Raw genomic sequence first — 22525 nt, 5'->3', positions numbered from 1 at the left:
ATTGTCTGCTGATTTCTTACATTAGACAACATTCCTTTTATTGTCAAATAATAATTACATATTTTTGTATCTGGCATTTAAAAGGGAACAATTTAATTAGAACAATAGGCAGAATTTAGTTCACAGATTAAACAATCTGGTGATTTTAATCATGAAATTGTTTTTTGGATTAGTAATTTAGGTTTTGGTTGTTTATATATGTAATCAGTCGCATTTACGAGGAGCACGTGAAGGCATCATAGGACAAGATAGCTAGCTTAACAAAAGCAGCTAGCCTGCGCAAAGATGATGTTCTGCCAGTGCAGCTGTGTGGAAATACACTTGCAAGATAAACGACCTCTCAGCTTGCAACACACACAACATTTTAATTCCCAGGAATAAAGAACGCCACTGTGCGATTAAAAACTGTACTGCCGAATAAAGAAAGGGAGTAAATCGTGTAAAGGTAACGTACCACTATGTTCTGATAATATATCAACATTAGCCAGTTTAACCTTACGCCTCTGCATAGTTTAGCTTGTATAAGCATACCTGTTCATACAGCGTTAAATAGTGTTTCTCATATGCCATTAAACGACGTGTGTAATAATTGAATCATTGTTGGTAGTCGTTTTATCGTTTCATAGTTATTGAAGCATGTTTCCAGTGCAGAACTCCATAATAATCTTTGCGAATTTAAAATAACTTTAGCCTTGTTCGTTAGTAATCCTTTACAACCCTTAAAATTAAACTTTTTTCCATAAGTGCTATTTTACAATTCGGGATACTGCTATAACTATACTTTGAGTTGGATTTTTTAGTTTAAAGCCTTAGTTTATGTGCAGTCATCTTTCATCAACATATGGAATAAGGTGTTATTACTGTATAAATACTGTATAATTATAGCTGATTTACAGGCAATTCTGATGCGAAGTAGTACACTCAATTTAACATGTTGTTCTGGAGTCACTGCTTGTGGACTGCTTTTATTCAAATGTTATGGTCTGACTTGCTTTTTGTTTTTGGAAGCATTTGTTTGTCAAGAAACCAGGATATGGAATTTGACCATGTTTTTAACACAAGGTGTGGTATTGATAAGCCTAACTGCTATCCTAAAACTCTGTCACAATGAGGAACTGTTTTGTTGGGTTACTTCAGTTTCTATCATTTCACATCGTTAAAATACCCATCACAGTGGCCTGCTTTCTGCACAAGGAAATGTTCAGAAGTGAGCTAAGAGGAAATTGTGTAAGTCATTTACCAGAAATATTTACTTAACTCAAATCAGGTTTAACGAATTGTAAATAAACTAGTTTAAATCCCTCAACTGGCCAAAAGAACACAAAATACAGTACTATTAGGAATTATCAATGTAAATAAATTAACTTCTTTTCTTTAGTCATTTGCAAAATAACTCAGAAAACGTTCTCCTTCCTCAGAAAGCACAAATTAACCGATAAGAAAGAGAGATACACATCTTTTTTTCTGGTAGTATAACATATGGACCAGATATGAAATCATCAGCAGGTGCTGGATATTTTCAGTAGGGGGTCAGAATAAATCTTACATTTTTAACCGACATTTTTCTTTTTACAACCAAATCCATGTTTTAAAATGTCAACACGGAAAAGTTTTTTATTTTAGTTTACGTATACAAAAAAACATGTTTCACGTGTATGCAAATGCACACACTGTTATACATTTTTAAATCAGTATTTCAAAAGTCTGAAACGCTAAGAAAGGGGAATTAGGTTTTATTGAATATTTTTCTGACTTTGCATTATACAATTTCTTCATATGTGTAACATACTTTTTTTATTTTTTCCATTATTTCCATTATCGCAGCAGATGGAGGAGTTTGAGAACAATTTGCTGGGCCGGGTCACGGTGTACTCCATCCAGGGATGCCCGCACTGTGTGCAGGCTAAAGCCACCCTCGGGAGTTTGGGAGTCCCAGTGTGTGATGTGGATGTGGGGAAGCATCCGGAGCTAAGAGCCAGGGTGAAGGAGCTGACAGGACGCAGCTCAGTCCCGCAGATCTTCTTCAACAACATTCATGTCGGTGGCAACGATGACCTACAGAAACTGGTGAGAAGAAACTAAGTGTGATGTATATTATTTTTAATATAAGGGGGGAGAAAAAATTTGAATTGCAAAAAAACACATTTTAGAAATTGCAGTTATACTCTTTTTACTTCAAGATTCAAGAAGCTTTATTTATCCTGAGGGAAATTATTTATTGACCTGTTTTGCCCATACATACACTTTGTTTTTCACAGAATGTTAATACAACATCACAAAGAACATGCTTTAGTCTCTGCCATAAATACAAAAGCTTTTGTTTTTGGCAAAGCAAACTTAAAATGCAGTGATATGAAAATCCAACATACTTGTGTTTAAACTTGCATGTTTGTACTGTATGCGCTCAGGCTCCTGAAGAGCTGCAGAGGCTGGTGAATGTTGTGAAGAAAGAGCCTCTTCCAGCAGATGCTCCTCCTCTCCCAGAGGAGAACCCAACAGAGAGCACGTCTGGGGAGACGGATGGAGGTGAGGGATTTCAGTTCTGACAAAACTGTTTTTGCTTTTTCCAATGAACGTTGTTTTCTTTCCAAGCCAGCAATATCATTTGTTAGAGATTTGGTGCGGAATTTTTTTTCCCACTGCTGTACTTGATGCCTTAACCCTATATAAATGCACATTTCATGGTGGGTTTTTCCTGCAGTGTATTCTGGCATTGGGTTACATTATTTGCTTGGTTACTCCAGGTACAGTGGGGCAAAAAAGTATTTAGTCAGCCACCAATTGTGCAAGTTCTCCCATTTAAAAAGATGAGAGAGGCCTGTAATTTTCATCATAGGCACACTTCAACTATGAGAGACAGAATGAGAAAAAAAAATCCAGGAAATCACATTGTAGGATTTATAATGAATTAATTGGTAAATTCTTCGGTAAAATAAGTATTTGGTCACCTACAAACAAGCAAGATTTCTGGCTCTCACAGACCTGTAACTTCTTCTTTAAGAGGCTCCTCTGTCCTCCACTCGTTACCTGTATTAATTGCACCTTTTTGAACTCGTTATCAGTATAAAAGACACCTGTCCACAACCTCAAACAGTCATACTCCAAACTCCACTATGGCCAAGACCAAAGAGCTGTCAAAGGAGACCAGAGACAAAATTGTAGACCTGCACCAGGCTGGGAAAACTGAATCTGCAATAGGTAAGCAGCTTGGTGTGAAGAAATCAACTGTGGGAGCAATTATTAGAAAATGGAAGACATACAAGACCACTGCTAATCTCCCTCGATCTGGGGCTCCACGCAAGATCTCACCCCGTGGGGTCAAAATGATCACAAGAACGGTGAGCAAAACTCCCAGAACCACACGGGGGGACCTAGTGAATGACCTGCAGAGAGCTGGGACCAAAGTAACAGAGGCTACCATCAGTAACACACTACGCCGCCAGGGACTTACATCCTGCAGTTCCAGACGTGTCCCCCTGCTTAAGCCAGTACATGTCCAGGCCCGTCTGAAGTTTGCTAGAGGGCATTTGGATGATCCAGAAGAGGATTGGGAGAATGTTATATGGTCAGATGAAACCAAAATAGAACTTTTTGGTAAAAACTCAACTCGTCGTGTTTGGAGGAGAAAGAATGCAGAGTTGCATCCAAAGAACACCATACCTACTGTGAAGCATGGGGGTGGAAACATCATGCTTTGGGGCTGTTTTTCTGCAAAGGGACCAGGACGACTGATCCGTGTAAAGGAAAGAATGAATGGGGCCATGTATCGTGAGATTTTGAGTGAAAACCTCCTTCCATCAGCAAGGGCACTGAAGATGAAGCGTGGCTGGGTCTTTCAGCATGACAATGATCCCAAACACACCGCCAGGGCAACGAAGGAGTGGCTTCATAAGAAGCATTTCAAGGTCCTGGAGTGGCCTAGCCAGTCTCCAGATCTCAACCCCATAGAAAATATTTGGAGGGAGTTGAAAGTCCGTGTTGCCCAGCGACAGCCCCAAAACATCACTGCTTTAGAGGAGATCTGCATGGAGGAATGGGCCAAAATACCAGCAACAGTGTGTGGAAACCTTGTGAAGACTTACAGAAAACGTTTGACCTCTGTCATTGCCAACAAAGGGTATATAACAAAGTATTGAGATGAACTTTTGTTATTGACCAAATACTTATTTTCCACAATCATTTGAAAATGAATTCTTTAAAAATCCTACAATGTGATTTCCTGGATTTTTTTTTCTCATTCTGTCTCTCATAGTTGAGGTATACCTATGATAACAATTACAGGCCTCTCTCATCTTTTTAAATGGGAGAACTTGCACAATTGGTGGCTGACTAAATACTTTTTTGCCCCACTGTAAGTCTGGCAGTACAGCAGCTATTGGTTATTAACCTCCTACAATGTAAACAAAGTCTGTCCAAAGAGACACAAACACAGCTCTCTGTAGAGTAAGATTTTAGTAGTGTTACCTACAGAAACAGAAAGCCTTTCTTTTATTTATATCATCACACATTCCATATGTTTTTAACTGCCTTGACATTCTCAATTACAACTTTTCTTATACTACATTTTATGTAATACTGTCCAGATTTGGCTGCTATGAGGAGCATGTAGGCCACTGTATAGCCCCATATTAATTAGGAGAGAAACCGACACTCGGAGTTGTTCATCTAAATGACCCACTTTTATTCCACGCTGTAATTTCATACTTTTTTAATCCAAATAAATGGACATAGAGATATTTTATCTTTGTTTTTTTGTCTTATCTAATACACATCCCTTAAACATGTTGTGTGGTAAAAGGGGAACAAAATGAATGTAACAGTATGTTCTGCTCATTTCAGTTTTTGAAATATTAATTTTAGAAGCCACATTCAGGGCTTTTACTTTGTCTGTTCTTCTCCATCATCTTTGCCGGGCTTGCATGTTTTATCTCTTTTTTTCTAACTTTCTTATGCACATAAGAAAAGTTTTCTGATGGACATGCCATATATGTTTTTTAAGTTATATTGTCCTAAACTCTATAGTAAGAGTTTTTTGCTTTGGTCATTCTTTATCTAAATTTAAAAAAAGAAGAGTCAAGCTGGAGTATTTCTTTACTTCTTTAGGTCACCACAAACAAAAATGAAAAGCTAGTTAAAATAAAACTAAGAAAGACAAAACTAGCTAAATGTTATAATCAGAAAATGAGTGAAATGCTTAGATCATCCTGCTTCTTATAAAACATCAAACAATAATGTCTTACAATGGAAACAAAAACAACATTGTTACAAATACACATAAACAAACTATGAAAAATAGTTAAAACAATGACCAAAGACAAAAGGAGAAGTTATGTCCTGATTAAACTGTTTGCCAACACCACAATGTTGTTTGCTGGACTCCTCGTATTCTTTCATACATGTGGGTATGAACATGTGTATTTCTCTGTGTTTGTACACATGTCGCTAACCCTCACAGAGTTTGTGTGTGAGAGAGATGAGTTGGCGGACCTGGTAGAGAACTTCAAACATGGCAATGTGATTGGCAGTCATAGGAGGGGGCTGACAGTGTACAAAAAGAGCTTCTCAAGTGACCAACTGCTTGACTGGCTGCAGAAAGAGAAGGGCATGGGTGAGTAAGGCTGTACACCTGCAGTAAAACAGGAGTTCAGTGTCCTGTCACTCTGATTTTGAAGCAGTTAATAGCACAATCTGATGCCCTGATTCACTCAAATTGACTGTGGCCGTGTGTGTGTGCCAGCCAGGGCTGAGGCCTGTAGTACTGGCCAGGCCTTGTTGCAGAAGAAGTACATGGTGAGTGTGCGTGGCTGTGGGGACAAGGATGGCTCTTTTGGAGAAGGGAAAGACGCTCTGTACAGGCTGCTGGAGGATGACCCTCACTCGGCCCTCAACGCAGGACAGACGGCCTCCTGCACCCCCATCCCGGGTAGGTCAGGACTGGATCCGGCTCTGGGGCGTACACACTCACATTGTAGATTCACGCTGACTGGTGTCCTCCAGTGCTCTCTAACCCCCGTCCTCTCTCTGCTGCTGCTAGCTTGGTTTATGAAGTTTTTGGAAGCTTGGGGTTATGTATTATGTCGGTGAGCTTTTTGGCGGGGGAACTGAAGTAGGGCTTAATGATATATCTTGTATGTATGGCCTTTTATGATAGATTATGGGCAAATTGTATTCTTGACCCTTCGAATGTAGCCGTAGTTTGATTTTTAAAGACTGCAATGTTTTATAATATACTGAGAACAATTCTGGAATGTCAGTACTAATATTATTTATTCCGTCAGAACCCTTATCCATTGATTCTGATGTCTACCGGGAAGAAAGGGGGTAAACTGGCCTGAAAAATGTATACCATTGAAGCCCCATTTCAAAACCACGTTTCCTTTTCTGCAGGTTTGATGTCATCTTTTGACACTTGTTAGGTTTTCCTTTCTTGAAAGTGTTTTGTGGTCGTGCTGAGACATTGTGCTTGGCTCTGTGTTGTATTTTACCTCAGTGTTGCTCAACTCCAGAGGCTAACTAACAAGCTACTCCGTGTTGTACAACACAGAGGTGACGATAATCACTGTTGTTGTAATTGTTAGAATTATAATGCTTTATCTGCAGAGCTCTCCTTTTTCACGGGTAATACATTTCTTATTTGTCGATGACATTAGCCTGATCTTTATGCAACTTATTCAGTCTTTTTCCCACCAAGGATTTATTTCACAGCTACTTGGAGCACACTTATATGTATGGTGCTAAGCTAACACCGTTGCTCTTACCTTTCAGATATTGTTGTTTTGGTCTCATCAAAGAACTATTTTGATTCCAATAGATAATTAACCTTTTTTCTCTCTCTCTTTTTCTCTCTCAGCTGCCGAGCTGTCTTTGCTTTTACGGGAGTTGATTCTGAAATTGTTCTCTGAACATCTCTCCGCTGATGGCAAGGTAAGGTGACGCAGAGTGTTGTAACCTGTCTGTTGATTTATATCTGTGAGGTTAGGATTAGATGGCATACACTGCAGACTGTTGCACTAAGTAGGTAAATGTAAGGAGAGGTTTTGTGTTTTGAAGACATACAGGTTTATTCACTGGTCTATCCTTTCTGCTACAGCATTAAAAAGGTCCAACAACATGGCATGATTACATATACTGAATGTGTTCTTCTTGCTCCCACAGTCTGTGGACTACAAGGGTATGTCAGGTGACCCTGCCTTCGAGCGTTACTGTGAGCTAGCCATTCAGCTGCAGCGGGTGGAGCTGCTCTCTCTCAGTCGGGAGGAGAAGCTGGCCTTCTTCATCAACATCTACAACGCCTTGGTCATCCACGGGAACCTACGCCTGGGGGCCCCCACAAACATGTTGCAGAGATACAAAGTAGGATCACACAGCAGGGCTTTGAGACAGTACAGTGTCCCTTGAGTCATTACATTCAGAGTGGAATATAAAGATTAAACATGCGTATTAATTGAAATAAATGGCCCTGTTATCTTAATATTTGATTCATGTACTTCCATTAAAATATATATATTTTCCCTTTCCTAAATGTAGTTCTTCAACTATGTGAGCTACCTGATTGGAGGAGAGCTGTTCACACTTCAGGACATTGAGAACGGCGTTCTGAGAGGGAACAGAAGAGGAATGGCTCAGCTTCTAAGGCCCTTCTCCAAAACAGACCCACGACTACAGGTATTCAGACATTCTGTTAAATCACAGTAGAACATTTTAATTATTCACAGGACACTTTTTAGACACAATAACTGAAGTGATGTTCTACTCTGTATTTTGTCCACTAGGTGGCGCTTCCAGATGCTGAGCCCCTCATTCACTTTGCCTTGAATTGTGGCGCAAAGGGCTGCCCACCAATAAAAACCTACTCTCCAAAGGTGAGCAGACTTCAACAATATGCATTAAGTGTATCTGCAACATATCTGGTAAATATTACTCTGATCTACTCTACCCTATCAGGACATTGACAGCCAGCTCCGCACATCAGCCGAGGCCTTCCTGGAGAACGATGACTCCTGCGTGGTGGATTCTGGGAAAAGAGAAGTGCGGCTCAGTCAGATTTTCAAGTGGTACAAAGCTGACTTTGGAGGAACTGATGAAAAGGTATTTCTGACTCCCAACCTACAACTGCGCAGTCTATATTTAAAGACATCACAGGAGTGGTGGAAGAAATGATTTGAAGTTTTTCATAAGTTAAAGTTAAAATACTTCACTTTTTTTATTAAAATTGAACCAACAGTTGGATGCAATACACATTTTTGCTGAATAAAGGCCACCGCAGTAACCCTGTGTCTTCTCTCTCTGCAGCTGCTGAAGTGGGTGCTGGATCACATGGGCGACTCTCCGAAGAAGAGCAGCCTGCAGGATGTCATATCTGCTGGGAAGACCAAAGTCATCTTCCTCCCTTACGACTGGAGCACCAACGGCACACACTGAGCAACACTTTGCTGCCTCTTTGCTTCTGTCCACTTCCTACTGAGCTGCATCTACTCTAAAACCAGAAGATCGGTGAATATGTATTTGACAAATGCAATCCACCGGTTCTGAACGATGCAAATCGACATTATGCAAAACAAACTGTAAATTCAAAAGGTCATAGGGGCGTGTTTGCACTGTTCCATAGTCATACTTCTCCCCCATGTTTAAAGTAATACGTTGTGTATGAGTTGTACAAAAAAGTTTTCATTGGTTTGAAGCAACAATAATCAACATATTTAGAAATCAAGATGCTTCCAATATTATTTTACTATGTTCAATTTTATCCTGAAACGTTCCCAAATTATTTTGGAGTAAACTAATCACTGCCCAAAGACTGTATTGAGATCTAGATCTAAACATCTAAATATTTGTTCTGATTGGTCTAAAATCTTCCAATTTGGTATGGACATTGACATTTTCAGATCACATGAAATCTGACTTTCATAATTCAGGAAAAACAATGACAAATGGACTCGTGTTTTTTCTCAAATATAATGATGTATATTAAAAACAGCGTTTACCCAAATATTATATATAGTAGGACTAGAAAATCGAACTTTTCTAGTCCTACTATATATAATATTTTTTAGTGCATCTTCTAATTTGGAACGAAATTCAACATTTGTGTTGCCGGCACAAGTAGGTTAACACATTAAAGCTAACTAAAACTGTATAATAATTACAACAACCACAATTCTCTACATGGCTTCCATGTACTCAACAATATGTAAGCAACTCAGGAGTCATAGATTATCACCATCTTCAGTCCAATCCAACACTCACTGGGTGATTTATGTGGAGCATTTAATCAGAGCAGATCTAGGTGATACACACCCTGCCTTGAAAAGCCATATCGAAGCCCTTTTAACTTCCAAACCTACGCATCCAAGTTCAGCAGCTGCACATTCTCCGCATCCTCCATTGTTTTAAAATTCTTTAATAGAAGCTAAAAGCTGTAGAAACAAAACATTAGTGTCCAACGTAGTGGACATTAAAATATAAAGAAAACTTTGCCTGTGGCTGTAAAACAAGATGTTAGTCTTTTAAGCTTTTTACAAAAAAACAATATCATTTATTTACTAGAAAATAAACTCTTGTTTACAGCGCTTAGATTTTTGCATGGCTTGATGATTTTTGTATTTATTTTGTTATCCTTTTTTGGCCTACATGGTAGTCCACCCCTCTCTTTTTGATCCAGGTCTTCCATTTGAAATGACTACTGCTGTGCTTTTAAGGGCAGTTATTTACTAAAAGATATATAGTAATATTTTGAATTCTAGAAACATGTATCCTAGCTACACCCCTTTGGGAAGCACTCTGACACTTTGCATGTTTATCACCTACTCTGAATGCTGTTCAGTCATGTTTGTACTGTTTGTTTTTTTTCACAAAAAAAAAGTTTGCTGTTGGTCAGTGTGAGAGTTATGGGCTGTTTGTCCAGATATTTCAAGGGTGTCTGGGAATGGAAAAAAAACTATGTCTTAAATTATTTTTTGTTTTATTACCCAAATCAGTAGTCATGAATAGAAGGAATTGTAGCAGTGTAAGTGTAGATTAGATTACTCTGGGGTTTCTGCCTTCAAAACTGTACAGGACCTATTTGTTTCCACAATTGAAGGATTTTCTTATCTCAGGTCTAAGGAAAATGTGTGAGGAAACAATGTTAGGGTGTCTGTCATCGATGCATGTTGTGTAAAACATGCCCTCTCTCTCCATATTCCTTTGCAAAGACATTGTGTCCGTTTGTTAGTCCTTAAACTATAAGCAGCACCAGAGCATACGCTTCAATAAGCATGTGTTAAAAACGGGAAAGCATTCTCTGCACGAGATTCTGGAGACTCTTGAATGCTGGCCTGTAGCCGGACAGCCTGTCTCTGCTTTGAGTCTAGCCTGTAGGCTCAGACATAAGGACAATAAAGTGTCAGAGCCCATTATTGGAACGCAATAGATTAAGAATATAACCTGAAACTGATCAATAAGGCTTTACTACATGTTACTCCATTATTTAGTGACTGGTAGTAAAAGACGCTTTGTTGGTTTAACTGGACTGAACAAGTGAATTTTATTGACTTATATTGTCCCTGTACTTTATAGAACCTTGTGTATCAGGAAAATGAGATGCAAAAAGTTTTTTTAAACAAGAAATTCTAATATATTCTATTTCCTCTTTCCTGGGGTGATCAACAAAGCAATATGTTTATGAACAATAAATATGCAATGCCTGAATAACAAAAGAAATAATTGTCTTCTGTCTCCTTTACTGTGTAATTTCACTGCATTAAACACATTTTCTTTTGAAGCAGAACCAGAGAAAACTGGTTCTTGTTTTAGGTGAAAACATTACTGCATTAAACAAAGGACATAATGAGTATCCACGACAGTTAGTTTCATTTGTTTATTCAAACAAATGTAATTGATTTTCTTATGAAAAATAAATGGGAAATCATCATTACATTTACAAATCTAGTATATTAACATTTGTACATATAAATAAGCAGGTTTAAGTGCACACTCCCATAAAAAAGGATTACACTTGTACAACTTATTTTACAGATCAACTCAAAAGCATATACATAACATGGAGTTAAAATGAAATTCAAAGTGAACTGAAACTGTTTAATTGTATCTTTACCGACAGTGCAACACTGATTCGTTCTTGGCACTAATGAAGGTATACATATTTGCCATTTTCTACAGAATAATAGTGTTATAAAGGCATAATCACAGGGTTTCAGACATTTCAATACGCAAGTCATTCCAGTTGTCATAGCATAAGTCAGAAGACTTGTTAAAGGCAAACCCAATCCTGAAAATGCTGCATCCTCCTCTTACAGTTTCAAAAGTTCCTTTGAAGGATTTATTTAGAATTATAATACTGTTTAACAGTAGAGATGTACAACTACCACATATGTACTGTTAGTCTTTTTTAGTGAGGCTTTTTTACCAAACCAGTGCATGAATCCTTTGGAAGACAGCAATTGAACAAACACGCTCAACTGAGAACACATCTTTCTATCAATTTATGAGGTTTGTTACAATATTTCATAGAGTTGCAAACACTGCGCATGATGTACTGCATGTGAACACATAATCAAAGGAGCTGAAGCCAGTCATACAAATCATTTTCAAGTTTTGCCAGCAAGTCATGATGAGAAAAAGAAATCAAAGCTGAGTCTTAATGTCAGCCTTTTTTCTCCCAAATTGATCACTATAGGGATATGTAAATCATTGTTGTCCATGGAGTAAATTAGTTGGGTAACCTTTTGTCTCAAAGGCTTAAAATCAGAAGTTCATTTTAAATCCACTTGATCAAATAAAGTGAGAAAAAATAAGTATCAATAATAACTTGATAGTGTTAACATGTTAAACTGAAAGACGAGCAAAAAGTTAAATACTGTGATTACAAATGAAAGAATGCAGTAACCAACCAAGTAACTGAACACACAGGTTTCTAGATATTCTCTGGGGCCATATTTGGTTTGTTAGGACTGAGATGTCAGCAGTACTTTGAGATTGGCTGAGGAAAAGGAAAGTGAATATACAGTGGGGAGAAGTATTTGATACACTGCCAATTTTGCAGGTTTTCCCACTTACAAAGCATGTAGAGGTCTGTCATTTTTATCATATGTACACATCAACTGTGAGAGACGGAATCTAAAACAAAAATCCAGAAAATCACATTGTATGATTTTTAAATAATTAATTTGCATTTTATTGCATGACACGTATTTGATCATGAGAGCTGGGACCACAGCCTCAAAGAAAAACCATTAGTAACACACTAAGCTGTCATGGATTAAAATCCTGCAGCGCACGCAAGGTCCCCCTGCTCAAGCCAGCGCATGTCCTGGCCCGTCTGAAGTTTGCCAATGACTATCTGGATGATCCAGAGGAGGAATGGGGGAAGGTCATGTGGTCTGATGAGACAAAAATAGAGCTTTTTGGTCTAAACTCCACTCGCCGTGTTTGGAGGAAGAACAAGGATGAGAACAACCCCAAGAACACCATCCCAACTGTGAAGCATGGAGGTGGAAACATCATTCTTTGGGGATGCTTTTCTGCAAAGGGGACAGGACGACTGCACCGTATTGAGGGGAGGATGGATGGGGCCATGTATCGCGAGATCTTGGCCAACAACCTCCTTCCCTCAGTAAGAGCATTGAAGATGGGTCGTGGCTGGGTCTTCCAGCATGACAACGACCCGAAACACACAACCAGGGCAACTAAGGAGTGGCTCCGTAAGAAGCATCTCAAGGTCCTGGAGTGGCCTAGCCAGTCTCCAGACCTGAACACAATAGAAAATCTTTGGAGGGAGCTGAAAGTCCATATTGCCCAGCAACAGCCCCGAAACCAGAAGGATCTGGAGAAGATCTGTATGGAGGAGTGGGCCAAAATCCCTGCTGCAGTGTGTGCAAACCTGGTCAAGAACTACAGGAAACGTCTGCTCTCTGTAATTGCAAACAAAGGTTTCTGTACCAGATATTAAGTTCTGTTTTTCTGATGTATCAAATACTTATGTCATCCAATAAAATGCAAATGAATTACTTAAAAATCATACAATGTGATTTTCTGGATTTTAGTTTTAGATTCCGTCTCTCACAGTTGAGAACCTATGATACAAATTACAGACTTCTTCATGCTTTGTAAGTGGGAGAACCTGCGAGATTGTCAGTGTATCAAATACTTGTCCCCACTGTATGTTAATTAGCACAGGTAGTTTTTTTTGTTTATACCTTACAAATCTCACGCTGGTGAAATTTAGTGTTAAAATCACAGGTTTTATCAGTTAGAGAGAAAATGAAATCCCCAAATTAGCTATTTTGGCACATATCTCCTTTTTACTTGAACGAGTACTGTAGTATTATGGAAGTCGTCCTCCATCTAGAGTGGTCACCATGGTTACAGCTCCTCTTCAGTCATTACTAACCTAAAAAAATAAAACAAGGATCAAATTAGTTAGCTTTTCAGCACTTGGGTTCCCTCGTCAGAAGTCAATGTTTTTTTGGTTATTCGTCTGAAATAAGATGCGTGGTGAACGCAAGCTTCAGACATTTTCATGTTATGTGATAAAAAATAACATGAAAACACAACAGGTGAGTCTAACGCCTCTGTGAGTCATACAAACTGCTAATGCTTAAATGGCTAAATGACACTACTAAATATCACAACACAAGTCTGCCTTTAGCTGAGCAGTGGTGACACAAAGCCATGTGACCAGGATGTACACTATTACTAAAACTATTATAAATTATTGTTGCTACGTGCAGAGTAAACTGCATGGATGTATCAGAATCATTTGCTGTCACTGAGCTTTTTTTTGCTAAAACACAAAATCCAATTTTATATTCCCATTGACTTGAGTTGAAGCAGCCATTGGGATGCTAACGTCCAGTCAGCTACAGAAATACCTCTTCCCTGCACCACCCTACACACTGTACACACTCCGTGCAGCCTACTCACTCTCATCGTCTGAATCGAAGCCAAAAAGTGCGGAGCAGGTGTTGAGGGCCTGGTGTTTCTGTAGTTCTTCCACACTGCTGAAAGAGGAAAGACATTTGTCACAGCGGTGCCGGACCTTCTGCACGTCCTCCTCCACCTCCTGCTGCTGCTCCTCCTTGACGGTCTCCTTCTTTCTCTTAATGCTCCAGTAGGTGTTTTTCTTCGGAGCAACCTCTTCAGGGGCCCTCCTCTTGCGCATCGAGAGCCGGGATTCATCCAGGTAGGTGGAGGGCGGCGGCCTGATGAAGGGGGCTTTAACGAAAGTGGCGTATGCGGGGTCTTCCGGTTTAAAGGTTTTGTGCTCGGTGATGTGCGGCTCTCCTATGGCCTGCTGGACTCCCTCAGACAAAGTGGACAAGTCCTCCAGGTCTTTGACATTCAACGGGTCTAACTCGACGGGCGTTCTTTTTCGACCGCTCTTCTTTGGAGTCACTCCTCCAGGACCAGTGCAAGAAGAGGACATATTTCCATCTGTCCTTCCCGTCTCGGGCTCATGTCCATTGATGGAGGATTTAGTGTTGCACACAGGCTCGTGACTGCCTGAGTTCTCTGAACAGTTATCCGGCTGATTACCGTCTGGGAAATGAGTTTCAGTTTTCATTTCTCTAGAACCCTCAACATCAGAGGCCTGTTCCCTCTGCAGCTTCTTACTCTGCAGCCATAGCTCCTCTACTTTCACTCTCTGCTTCCAGGGGGCTTCAGCACTTTGCTTCATCTGTCTGCCAGGTCCAGACTCCAGCTCCTCTTTCTGAGGCACTGGGATGTAGTGTCTCCACTCGTGCTCATGGAGACCTTGAAGGTTTGAGAACAGCTTCTCACACTCTGAGAATGGACATTGAGGTCTGAAGGGCTTATGGCTGATGACATGGTCCTTTAGTTCCTGCTGTGAAGGGAAGCGCTGCTTACAGTCCTGATGGTAGCAGAAGTGCTGCAGAGTAGTGTCGTGGAGCTTCATGTGGTCCTTATAGTGCTGGAGAAACTGGATCTGCCTGTGGGGGGAGCGCACAGTCAGGATAACAAAATATTCTTTCAAAAATAAAACACACACACAAAAAGATATTATTCCGGTATCCAACAAAGTACCAAAGGGACAGTTCAACCCAAAATCAAACATTCATATTCTCTATGTTACCTTTATTGCTACATATCAGTCAAGACTGCCTGTTTCCCATCAAACATCATGGAGCTAAAAGAACTAAAACAATGACTCTGAAGGACTAACAGCAACGTCTCTTTGCAGAACAGATGAGCCAGTTACTCAAGATAAATCGCAGACTTTGTGGTGAGCAATTTCATATAGAAAACATTGTCTTTCTACCAAAATAAACTTGATAATGAATGACAAAGAGATTCTCATCCACGATGAGCTGCATGCTTCCTTGTGCACATAATGCATGTTGGTCAGTTGCCTTTTAGCACCAATTTTATTGTCATACCTACAACTGCCATCCCCAACACGGAGCAATTCACACCAAAATAACTTTGTATTGATACGTAGCTTCAACTGGAGTCAACTGCTACTTTAAGTTTGGAAGGCCCCATACATTTGCTCATACGATAAGCGATGTGTGGTTGATGGCTTTAGAAATTCATAGATGACTGTTTTCACCATCCCTGATTTATATTGCCACGGGATCTAGCACTGGGGAATGTTAGAGGCCTGTTATCCTATGAGTCTTACCTGAGGCATATGCTGCACTTGTGTTTGGCCCACACAAAAGTCTTCTCCAGCACCTTCTCCTCGCTGATATGGCATTTGATGGCGTGCTTAGTTAGTGTGGTGCTGATCCTCAAGAACACTCTATCACAGGACTCTGAGGGGCACAGGTGGTACGTGATGTCCACACCGAAGCCATTCTCTCCCGCTGGCTTCTCCTCCTCCCCTGCTTCTCCCTCCTTCCCCATCACAGAAGGATCCTTCACGATCACCAGGCCGTCTTTAATGACGACCTGCTCGTCCTTGAACTCTACCTGCTTGAATATGTTCGCGTCAGGGTTTTTGCATTTCTTGTGAAGCACGGCTGTCTTTTTGATGAGGGTGCGCAGGTTCCTGATAATTCGATCTTCCCTTTTGAGGCTTGAAACTTTAGATTTCCCCCCGGGTTTCTGCTCAGGAGTTTCCTCATTGGAAATGGGAGTCTGGTTTTTATCCTGATGCTGATTGTCCACATTATCTGCTATACCATTAGCAGCAGGAGTGCCCTCAGTGCATCTCTTCTTCTGCTTGCACATTTCATCAATGTGGTCCATGACATGCTTTTTGGCAAAGGAAAGCTGTTTAAAGCGCTTTCCACAGAGTATGCATTTGAGTTTCCTGCTCTTAAGGTGCGAGAGAGCATGCCTCATGACATTCAAGCCTTTATAGTCCTTCTGGCAAAACTTGCAGTGGTGCATCAAGTGGGCATACTGTTGAGTACGCAGCACCCGGTCCTTCCATGATCGCTTGGATTTCACCTGGAGAAAAGACAACAAAATGAGTGCTATGAGATTGAAAGAAAAAGCCTTTTTCTCTTTTATATGCAGTAAGTGTTATTCCTAAATGGCAAACACAGTCGAAGGACCTATAATAAAATGGAGCTGAAAAATAAAATACATTTCAATAATTAAAGGCCTGCATTATGAAAAGTAACAGTTACCTCAGTGTTTGTTTCCACTGTGGGTTCTGGCTCCTCTTCTGTATTGCCATTAACCTCTTCTGGTGCCGAGGATTCTGGGGGTTTTTCCTCATCAGGCTTTTTGGATTTTAGAGAATAGCTGTGCAACGCTTCTATTGGACAATCTATTAAGTCTAAGGGAGGACCATCAAGCCCAGGATCAGCTTCAACAGCAGGTGCAGCCGCTTGAGGTTCAACAGGAAGACCATCACAAAGCTGTGTTTCAGATTCCTTTTGGGTTTGTTCACTGAGACGGCTTTTACAGTCCGAGTCTGGATGTTTCTCAAGTCTATTTTCCCTCTGGAGATTATCCATCTGCTCGAATTGATTCTCTTTCTGTTGGCAGGTTTGTTCGAGTTCATTCTCCAGGTGAGGCATGCCCAGCTCTTTGTCGTCTGTTATCTCTTCAAACCCGGACTCCTCCTCTGTACGGGATATTTCATTATCAGGGTATGAGAGTTCCAGTTTCTGTAAGGGCTTCCGTCCCCGCTTTTTCCCTTTGTATTTGACCTTCTCCTTAACTTTGACCGTCTGCACCGGCTCCAGCCTCGGGAGACCCTGCAACCATCTCTTCTTCCGACCTTGCCTTTTCAAAATTTGGCTCTTCACACACCTAGCCAGATACTCTCTCTTGGGGTTTAGAGGGACTTTTGCGGAAGCTGAATTCTCCGTTTTACTGATATTGCGTCTTAGTGAGTACATTGGTTTATTGCCTAAAGAGGTGAGTTTGAGATTGTATTTGAACTCTGGATCATCTACAATGTCGGGTTCATCATCAGACAAAGATTTGCTTCTCCTTCGCACCCTTTTGCTCCATTTTCTCCTCTTCAGAAGATTATTATTTGATGGGGCCATACACTTTCCTGTCTCTTCCGCCACAGCTTGCACCTCTGGGAGGTCTTGGCTCACGACTGCAGTTTCTGCGGCCTCAGTGCACTGACAGGAATTTAAACCTGGACTGCATGATTGGTTTATACACTTATTTATGAACATCTCTTCCCTGTATTCCTTCTCCTCTTCCTCCTTCATCTCACTGAGAACAGCAGCCTTCATGACGTTGTCACTTATCAACTCCAAGCAATGAGTCCTGATGGTCAGGAGGTTCCAAAACTCGGGGTCGAAACACAGGCGCGCCTTGAGCATCTGGAAAAGAAAGATGCAAAATTAAGCACAGATTATAATGCTAACATATCCAATTGTTTATTAATTCAGACAATAAATCCCCCTCTTACCTGCAGAATATGGAATCGCACGCTGGTCCGGACCGGGCTGTTGTGGGGATGAGAGTCCTGGTCGGGATGATTGTATAGCAGGCAGACAGTTCGGAAAGCTTCCAGGCTGCGTTCCTGGCAGAACACCAGCAGGGCACACGCTCGACAGATCTCCAGGTCGTGAGGTAGGAGGAAGGCAATGGTCTTGCAGACAAGAGAACGGGTCACACTGTCAGCCTGCATGTCAGCGAGCCGCAAGGCCCTTGCACACAGCTCCACACACACCTGGACGCTTTCCACTCCCAGCTGTCCAAAAGCAAAAGAGGGAATAAAACAAGATGAAATGATAGATAAGACAATCAAATGATTAAAGCTGGGTAAGAACTTTTTTTTCATTTCGACTTAATGACACAAAACGGAAGATGCTACATGTTTTCCTTTTCATTTGTCCTGAGAAACACAACATGGAAAAATATGACGCTGTGAAGTTCATCTCACCTCTGTGGTGACCAGTTTGATGAAGGTGAAGATGGCTCTGACGTTAGTAGCGGAAGAAGCTAACTGCAAGCACTCAGCCAGAAAGCCATGTCTGGAGGGATGGGCCCGGAGATGCAACCTGCTCCAGATGAACACCAGGTCCCTGCAGGAGGAAGTGCAAGGAGAGCAAAAAACATGTCAATTAAGCAAATACTTTTCCTACATATTCCTATGTCAGTAATCAAAGAGGTGTAACTGAACCAATCAAAAATGTCAAACTGTGCACCCTGACACCAGCTCCCCTTACTACAGGATTTATCACTCACATTGAGCAAACTCTGGGGAAATTACAGAAGTGAGGGTAGTCCGGTGTTAGAGTGATGTTCATGTGTGAAAGTCCTTCTTACCAGATGTAGTACATGTCTCCGTTGTGTAGCTGCTGGGTAAGGAAAGCTTTACACAGCGACAACAGGAGCTCGTCTTTCTCTACGCTCTCTGTGTTGCAGATGATCTCCACTGCATCGCGGCCATCTATCTCCGCCATCTGAGGAGGAATATGTAGATACGCACATACATGCTTAGAAAAATACACCAAATACAAACACTACAATCAACTGTTGATACCAGAAATACAAGAATCCTGTGTTCACCTTGCTGATTATAATTATAACATTGATTAACTTAAATCATGAGATGTTAACACATTTAATTTGTATGCAGCATCAGAAACATTTGCTGGGTTTAAATTATTTGTCACATTATTACTGGTTGATTTATATATCTGATTATTTATTACTACACTAGTCCAACTCTTAAGAGATCTTGTAATGCGCTTTGTTCTAAATCCCGTTATCACTTCCTGTCTCTTACCTCCTTGTGAAGGTGTTCGTGCAGCGAGGCCTTGTAGAGGCAGGTCAGGTAGGCCTGATGGAAGTACAGATGCTTTGCAGCCTCGCGATTTTCCAGGCAGCTTTTAGCCAGAGCCATGGCCTCTTGCATTCGTTCACAGGCCAGCAGGTAGCGAATCCGCAACTCAAAGAATACCGCCAACTCTGAGCTTAAGTAGTCCTCAACTGCATGGGAGGAAAATTGCAATGATATCTTACAATTGACATTTAGCTGTTTGCTAGGGTCATGTTGGTGTTGTTAGAATAAGTAAGACAGTTAAGTATGAAACAACATTTTAACAAACAGCTTATAATCAGTACCTAGCTTTGCTAAAACTAAACTTTTGAAAGTACCTGATTTTATCATATACTGTAATGACACGACTTTAAGGTCATGACAGCCTGGAACTAAAATTATGTTAAACACTTTCATAGAAAACAGCTGAACTCCTTTTGTGTGTAGACAGACTGAGGGTGATGGTTAGGTGATGATTAGAGAATGATCGACAGGAAGGAGAGTCTATAACACAACATCTAATGCCCCCTAGCAATCACCACTGATACTCCACAAAGCTGTTTGCTGCCCTCTCCTCTTCAACCTGAACATCTCCATTAAACCTATGATGCTGGTTGATCACACAACATCGGTAGGTCTTATTAATACCCAGCGTGCTCACAGGAGTGGGCTGACCTCCTTGATAAGGCAGTGTTTTCTGTGTGTATGCTATAGTAGATATTAAAAACAATCAGGAGCCCACCCTCTTTCAGTGGTAAGTGAGCCTCCTTCAGGATTCCTTGCAGCACTGGGTTTTCCCACGGGCCTCCTGCTTTGATGATCAGCTTTACATGCTGAAGGTAGATGTTTCTGTGCCTCAGGAGCTGACAGTGGCACTGCTGCAGAGACGTAAAATGACACGTTAAACACTAAAACCATACTAAAAACAATCAAAGGTACAACTACAGTTATCAGTAGCACTGAGGTAGATGATTGAATATTGAATGTTGTTTTAATATTGATACAGGTGGGTAAAATTGGCTTTTGGCTAGGTGCTGTAACTTTTAATTTACATTCACAATTAACAAATGGTAGACAGGCTTCTAGGAATGAATAGTGTTGTGGGAATTAGAAAACAAGTCATTTTGTCACCTGAAAGCTTTCAAGGATGTCTTTTAAAGGCTCTTCCACAAATTCTTCTTTGCTGAAAAACAGCATCAGTTCAAAGAAGCTCCTGCAAGACAATGAGAGGAATATCAGGTTTCCAAGAAACATGTCAACTAATAACAAACACTTAGCAGTTACATTCTATGCAAGTGCTACTGTCAGAGACAACAATGATGTTACACTACTAACAGCTGATTGAAGCAAAAAGCTATTAGGCTTTAGCTCTACTGGTTTGCCAAAACAGCCAGAAAAGAAAACATGAGTACACTTTAGCCCTGGGACAATGTATTTAAAATAGGTAAGGTCTAGCATTTCTCTAGCAGGCAAGGTTGCCATTTACACTACAGTATATGATCTAGGTTTAGGATTACAGGTATGCATATTCAAAGTGTAGGCTAATAATTCCCCAGTATGCATATTTGCCGCTCTTACATGTAACACACTACTTACAAAGCCATACTGCTGAGAACATAGTGGACGTGCTGACAGTCATCAGGGAAGGGAGCAGTGGCTTTGGTGAAGCTGCAGAGTGCGGTCCGCAGCACCTTGAGCTGAGGGAGAGGAACCTGCCATTGCCCCGTGTACTCCTCAACCAACTGTGCCGGAAGAACAGAGAAATGTAGAAATATGAAACATTTTGCCCTTTATGTATTATGATCTATTGTAGCTTCAGTTACAACTGACAGCAAGCTTAGAGGCTGTGGAAATTGAACACTGAACCGAATTTTGAGATATTCACTTGGGTGAGTGGTAGCTACATAAAAAGTATCTGTCTAATAACAAAACAAAGGGGTTAAATATATGGAATGAATCAAGACGATATATACCGTGTTATACATACAATAAGTATTTAATCCTGTATCCATACCAAAGCAGTAGACTGAATTATTGTCAATTGTAATATAACTATCCCTGTGTACAACATGATGACGTATTTTAGCATGATAACACCTCGATCTTATGGCAACTCATAAGAACTGTCGGCCAACCAAGAGAAATTAGGATAAGATCCGTGCATAAGCAAGGCTAAAATCTGAAAAATACATGACTTTAAATAGGGGTAAATATGATTTCAAAGTTTTGAGTCCTAAGCAAGGCAGCTTTGTAAATAGAGTTTAAACCAACTTTACTGTTGATACATGACAGTCAGGCTTATGGTTGATGAATTCAACATTTGACTCAGAGAAATGTATATTGTTGCGAACATAACAACATTAGAAAGGTCTGCTTAAACTGTCAGATCATGAGGATTGTAAGGTGGGGAACATAGGAGCCTGGAAACAGAGATACGCTCTGCTCTGACTGCGTTAGCTATGAAGCTAAGCATTAACAAATGCAGGCAGATATCTCGAGAAACTCGGGAACCATATGGAGTTACCCTGCCAATAAGCACAGTATATATCTATTTAGTTAATCAGTTATGTGTGCTTCTGGGGGGCTATGCAGCAGTCTTAGAAACACAACTTAGCTACACAATAAACAGAGCTAGTTTGGGGGCTAATGTTAGCTAGCACAGCTAGTTAGCGTTAGCAATAAACAGAAGCAGAATATGGAGCCCCTTTAACAAAATGGAGTTTAACTCACCTCACAAAACTCAGAACAATAGTCTTTGCTGTTCAGAAACGACTGGTTGCTGCAGTGTCTTCCACACAACGTGTCCAGAGCTAATTCAAGCCCGTCTGTTTCCAAATCACTCTCGCTGTCCGCCATACTGTATGCTGTATCCAGCGCATAGCCAAAGTTGCCAGGTTTGTAAGGTAGCATCCTCCTATCTGCTCACGAAAAAAAACACTCGGAACCTGGCAACCCTGTATTAAATACGTACAAATAACGTTCTGTTAAAGAGTCAACAATACTCTTGGACAACGTTAAATGCAGATTCAAACATCGGTTAAATATTATTAGGAATATAAACATGACAAGCGGTGTCTGCGGCAGCTTTCTAAAAGTGAAACTACTTTCATCGAAGGACCAAGCTGTAGGGACATGACAAGTAAAAGCGCATGTGTGAGTTTATCACCCTAATGTGAAAAGAGAATATATTTTTTCTACAAAATATCTTTCGAACTTTGAGCTCATGCATTTTGGCCATGAACATCCACTGGCTGAGGTGTGAAACTTGCTATATTATATTGAACACAGATTGAGGTAGATATTTTTAATGTATCGTTC

The 22525-nt window shown here is 40.6% G+C and overlaps 2 protein-coding genes across 3 annotated transcripts; one reads left to right on the top strand and one right to left on the bottom strand.

Annotated features, from left to right (window-relative positions):
- The first annotated feature begins 259 nt into the window (after positions 1-259).
- zgc:152951 (uncharacterized protein LOC569013 homolog) lies at positions 260-10709 on the top strand. 2 transcript variants are annotated; one of them, XM_063887923.1, is made up of 11 exons: positions 260-445; positions 1825-2067; positions 2409-2526; positions 5456-5608; positions 5738-5923; positions 6851-6924; positions 7156-7353; positions 7528-7665; positions 7773-7862; positions 7945-8088; positions 8293-10709. In XM_063887923.1, exons 2-11 carry the CDS (start codon positions 1828-1830, stop codon positions 8419-8421), a joined length of 1470 nt encoding a protein of 489 aa, XP_063743993.1. In that variant the 5' UTR covers positions 260-445; positions 1825-1827; the 3' UTR covers positions 8422-10709. The 2 variants fall into 2 exon arrangements, with proteins under 2 accessions (XP_063743993.1, XP_063743994.1); XM_063887924.1 differs by having other exon boundaries at positions 282-445; positions 1828-2067.
- Positions 10710-10844: 135 nt separating this feature from the next.
- Positions 10845-22227, bottom strand: LOC134867384 (zinc finger protein 654-like). The gene is made up of 12 exons (XM_063887921.1): positions 21938-22227; positions 20804-20949; positions 20339-20420; positions 19950-20085; positions 19175-19377; positions 18712-18848; positions 18326-18467; positions 17849-18133; positions 16599-17759; positions 15644-16416; positions 13924-14951; positions 10845-13390 (listed from the first exon to the last, which is right to left on the bottom strand). The coding sequence occupies exons 1-12, from the start codon at positions 22115-22117 to the stop codon at positions 13386-13388; spliced, it is 4278 nt and encodes a 1425-aa protein (XP_063743991.1). The 5' UTR covers positions 22118-22227; the 3' UTR covers positions 10845-13385.
- Positions 22228-22525: the final 298 nt, after the last annotated feature.

The sequence above is a fragment of the Eleginops maclovinus genome, chromosome 7 (assembly GCF_036324505.1).
Source record: "Eleginops maclovinus isolate JMC-PN-2008 ecotype Puerto Natales chromosome 7, JC_Emac_rtc_rv5, whole genome shotgun sequence".
In the NCBI taxonomy this organism is placed as follows: Eukaryota; Metazoa; Chordata; class Actinopteri; order Perciformes; family Eleginopidae; genus Eleginops; species Eleginops maclovinus.
Note: the sequence above shows the minus strand (reverse complement) of the source record. Positions and strands in the feature narration are given on the sequence as shown.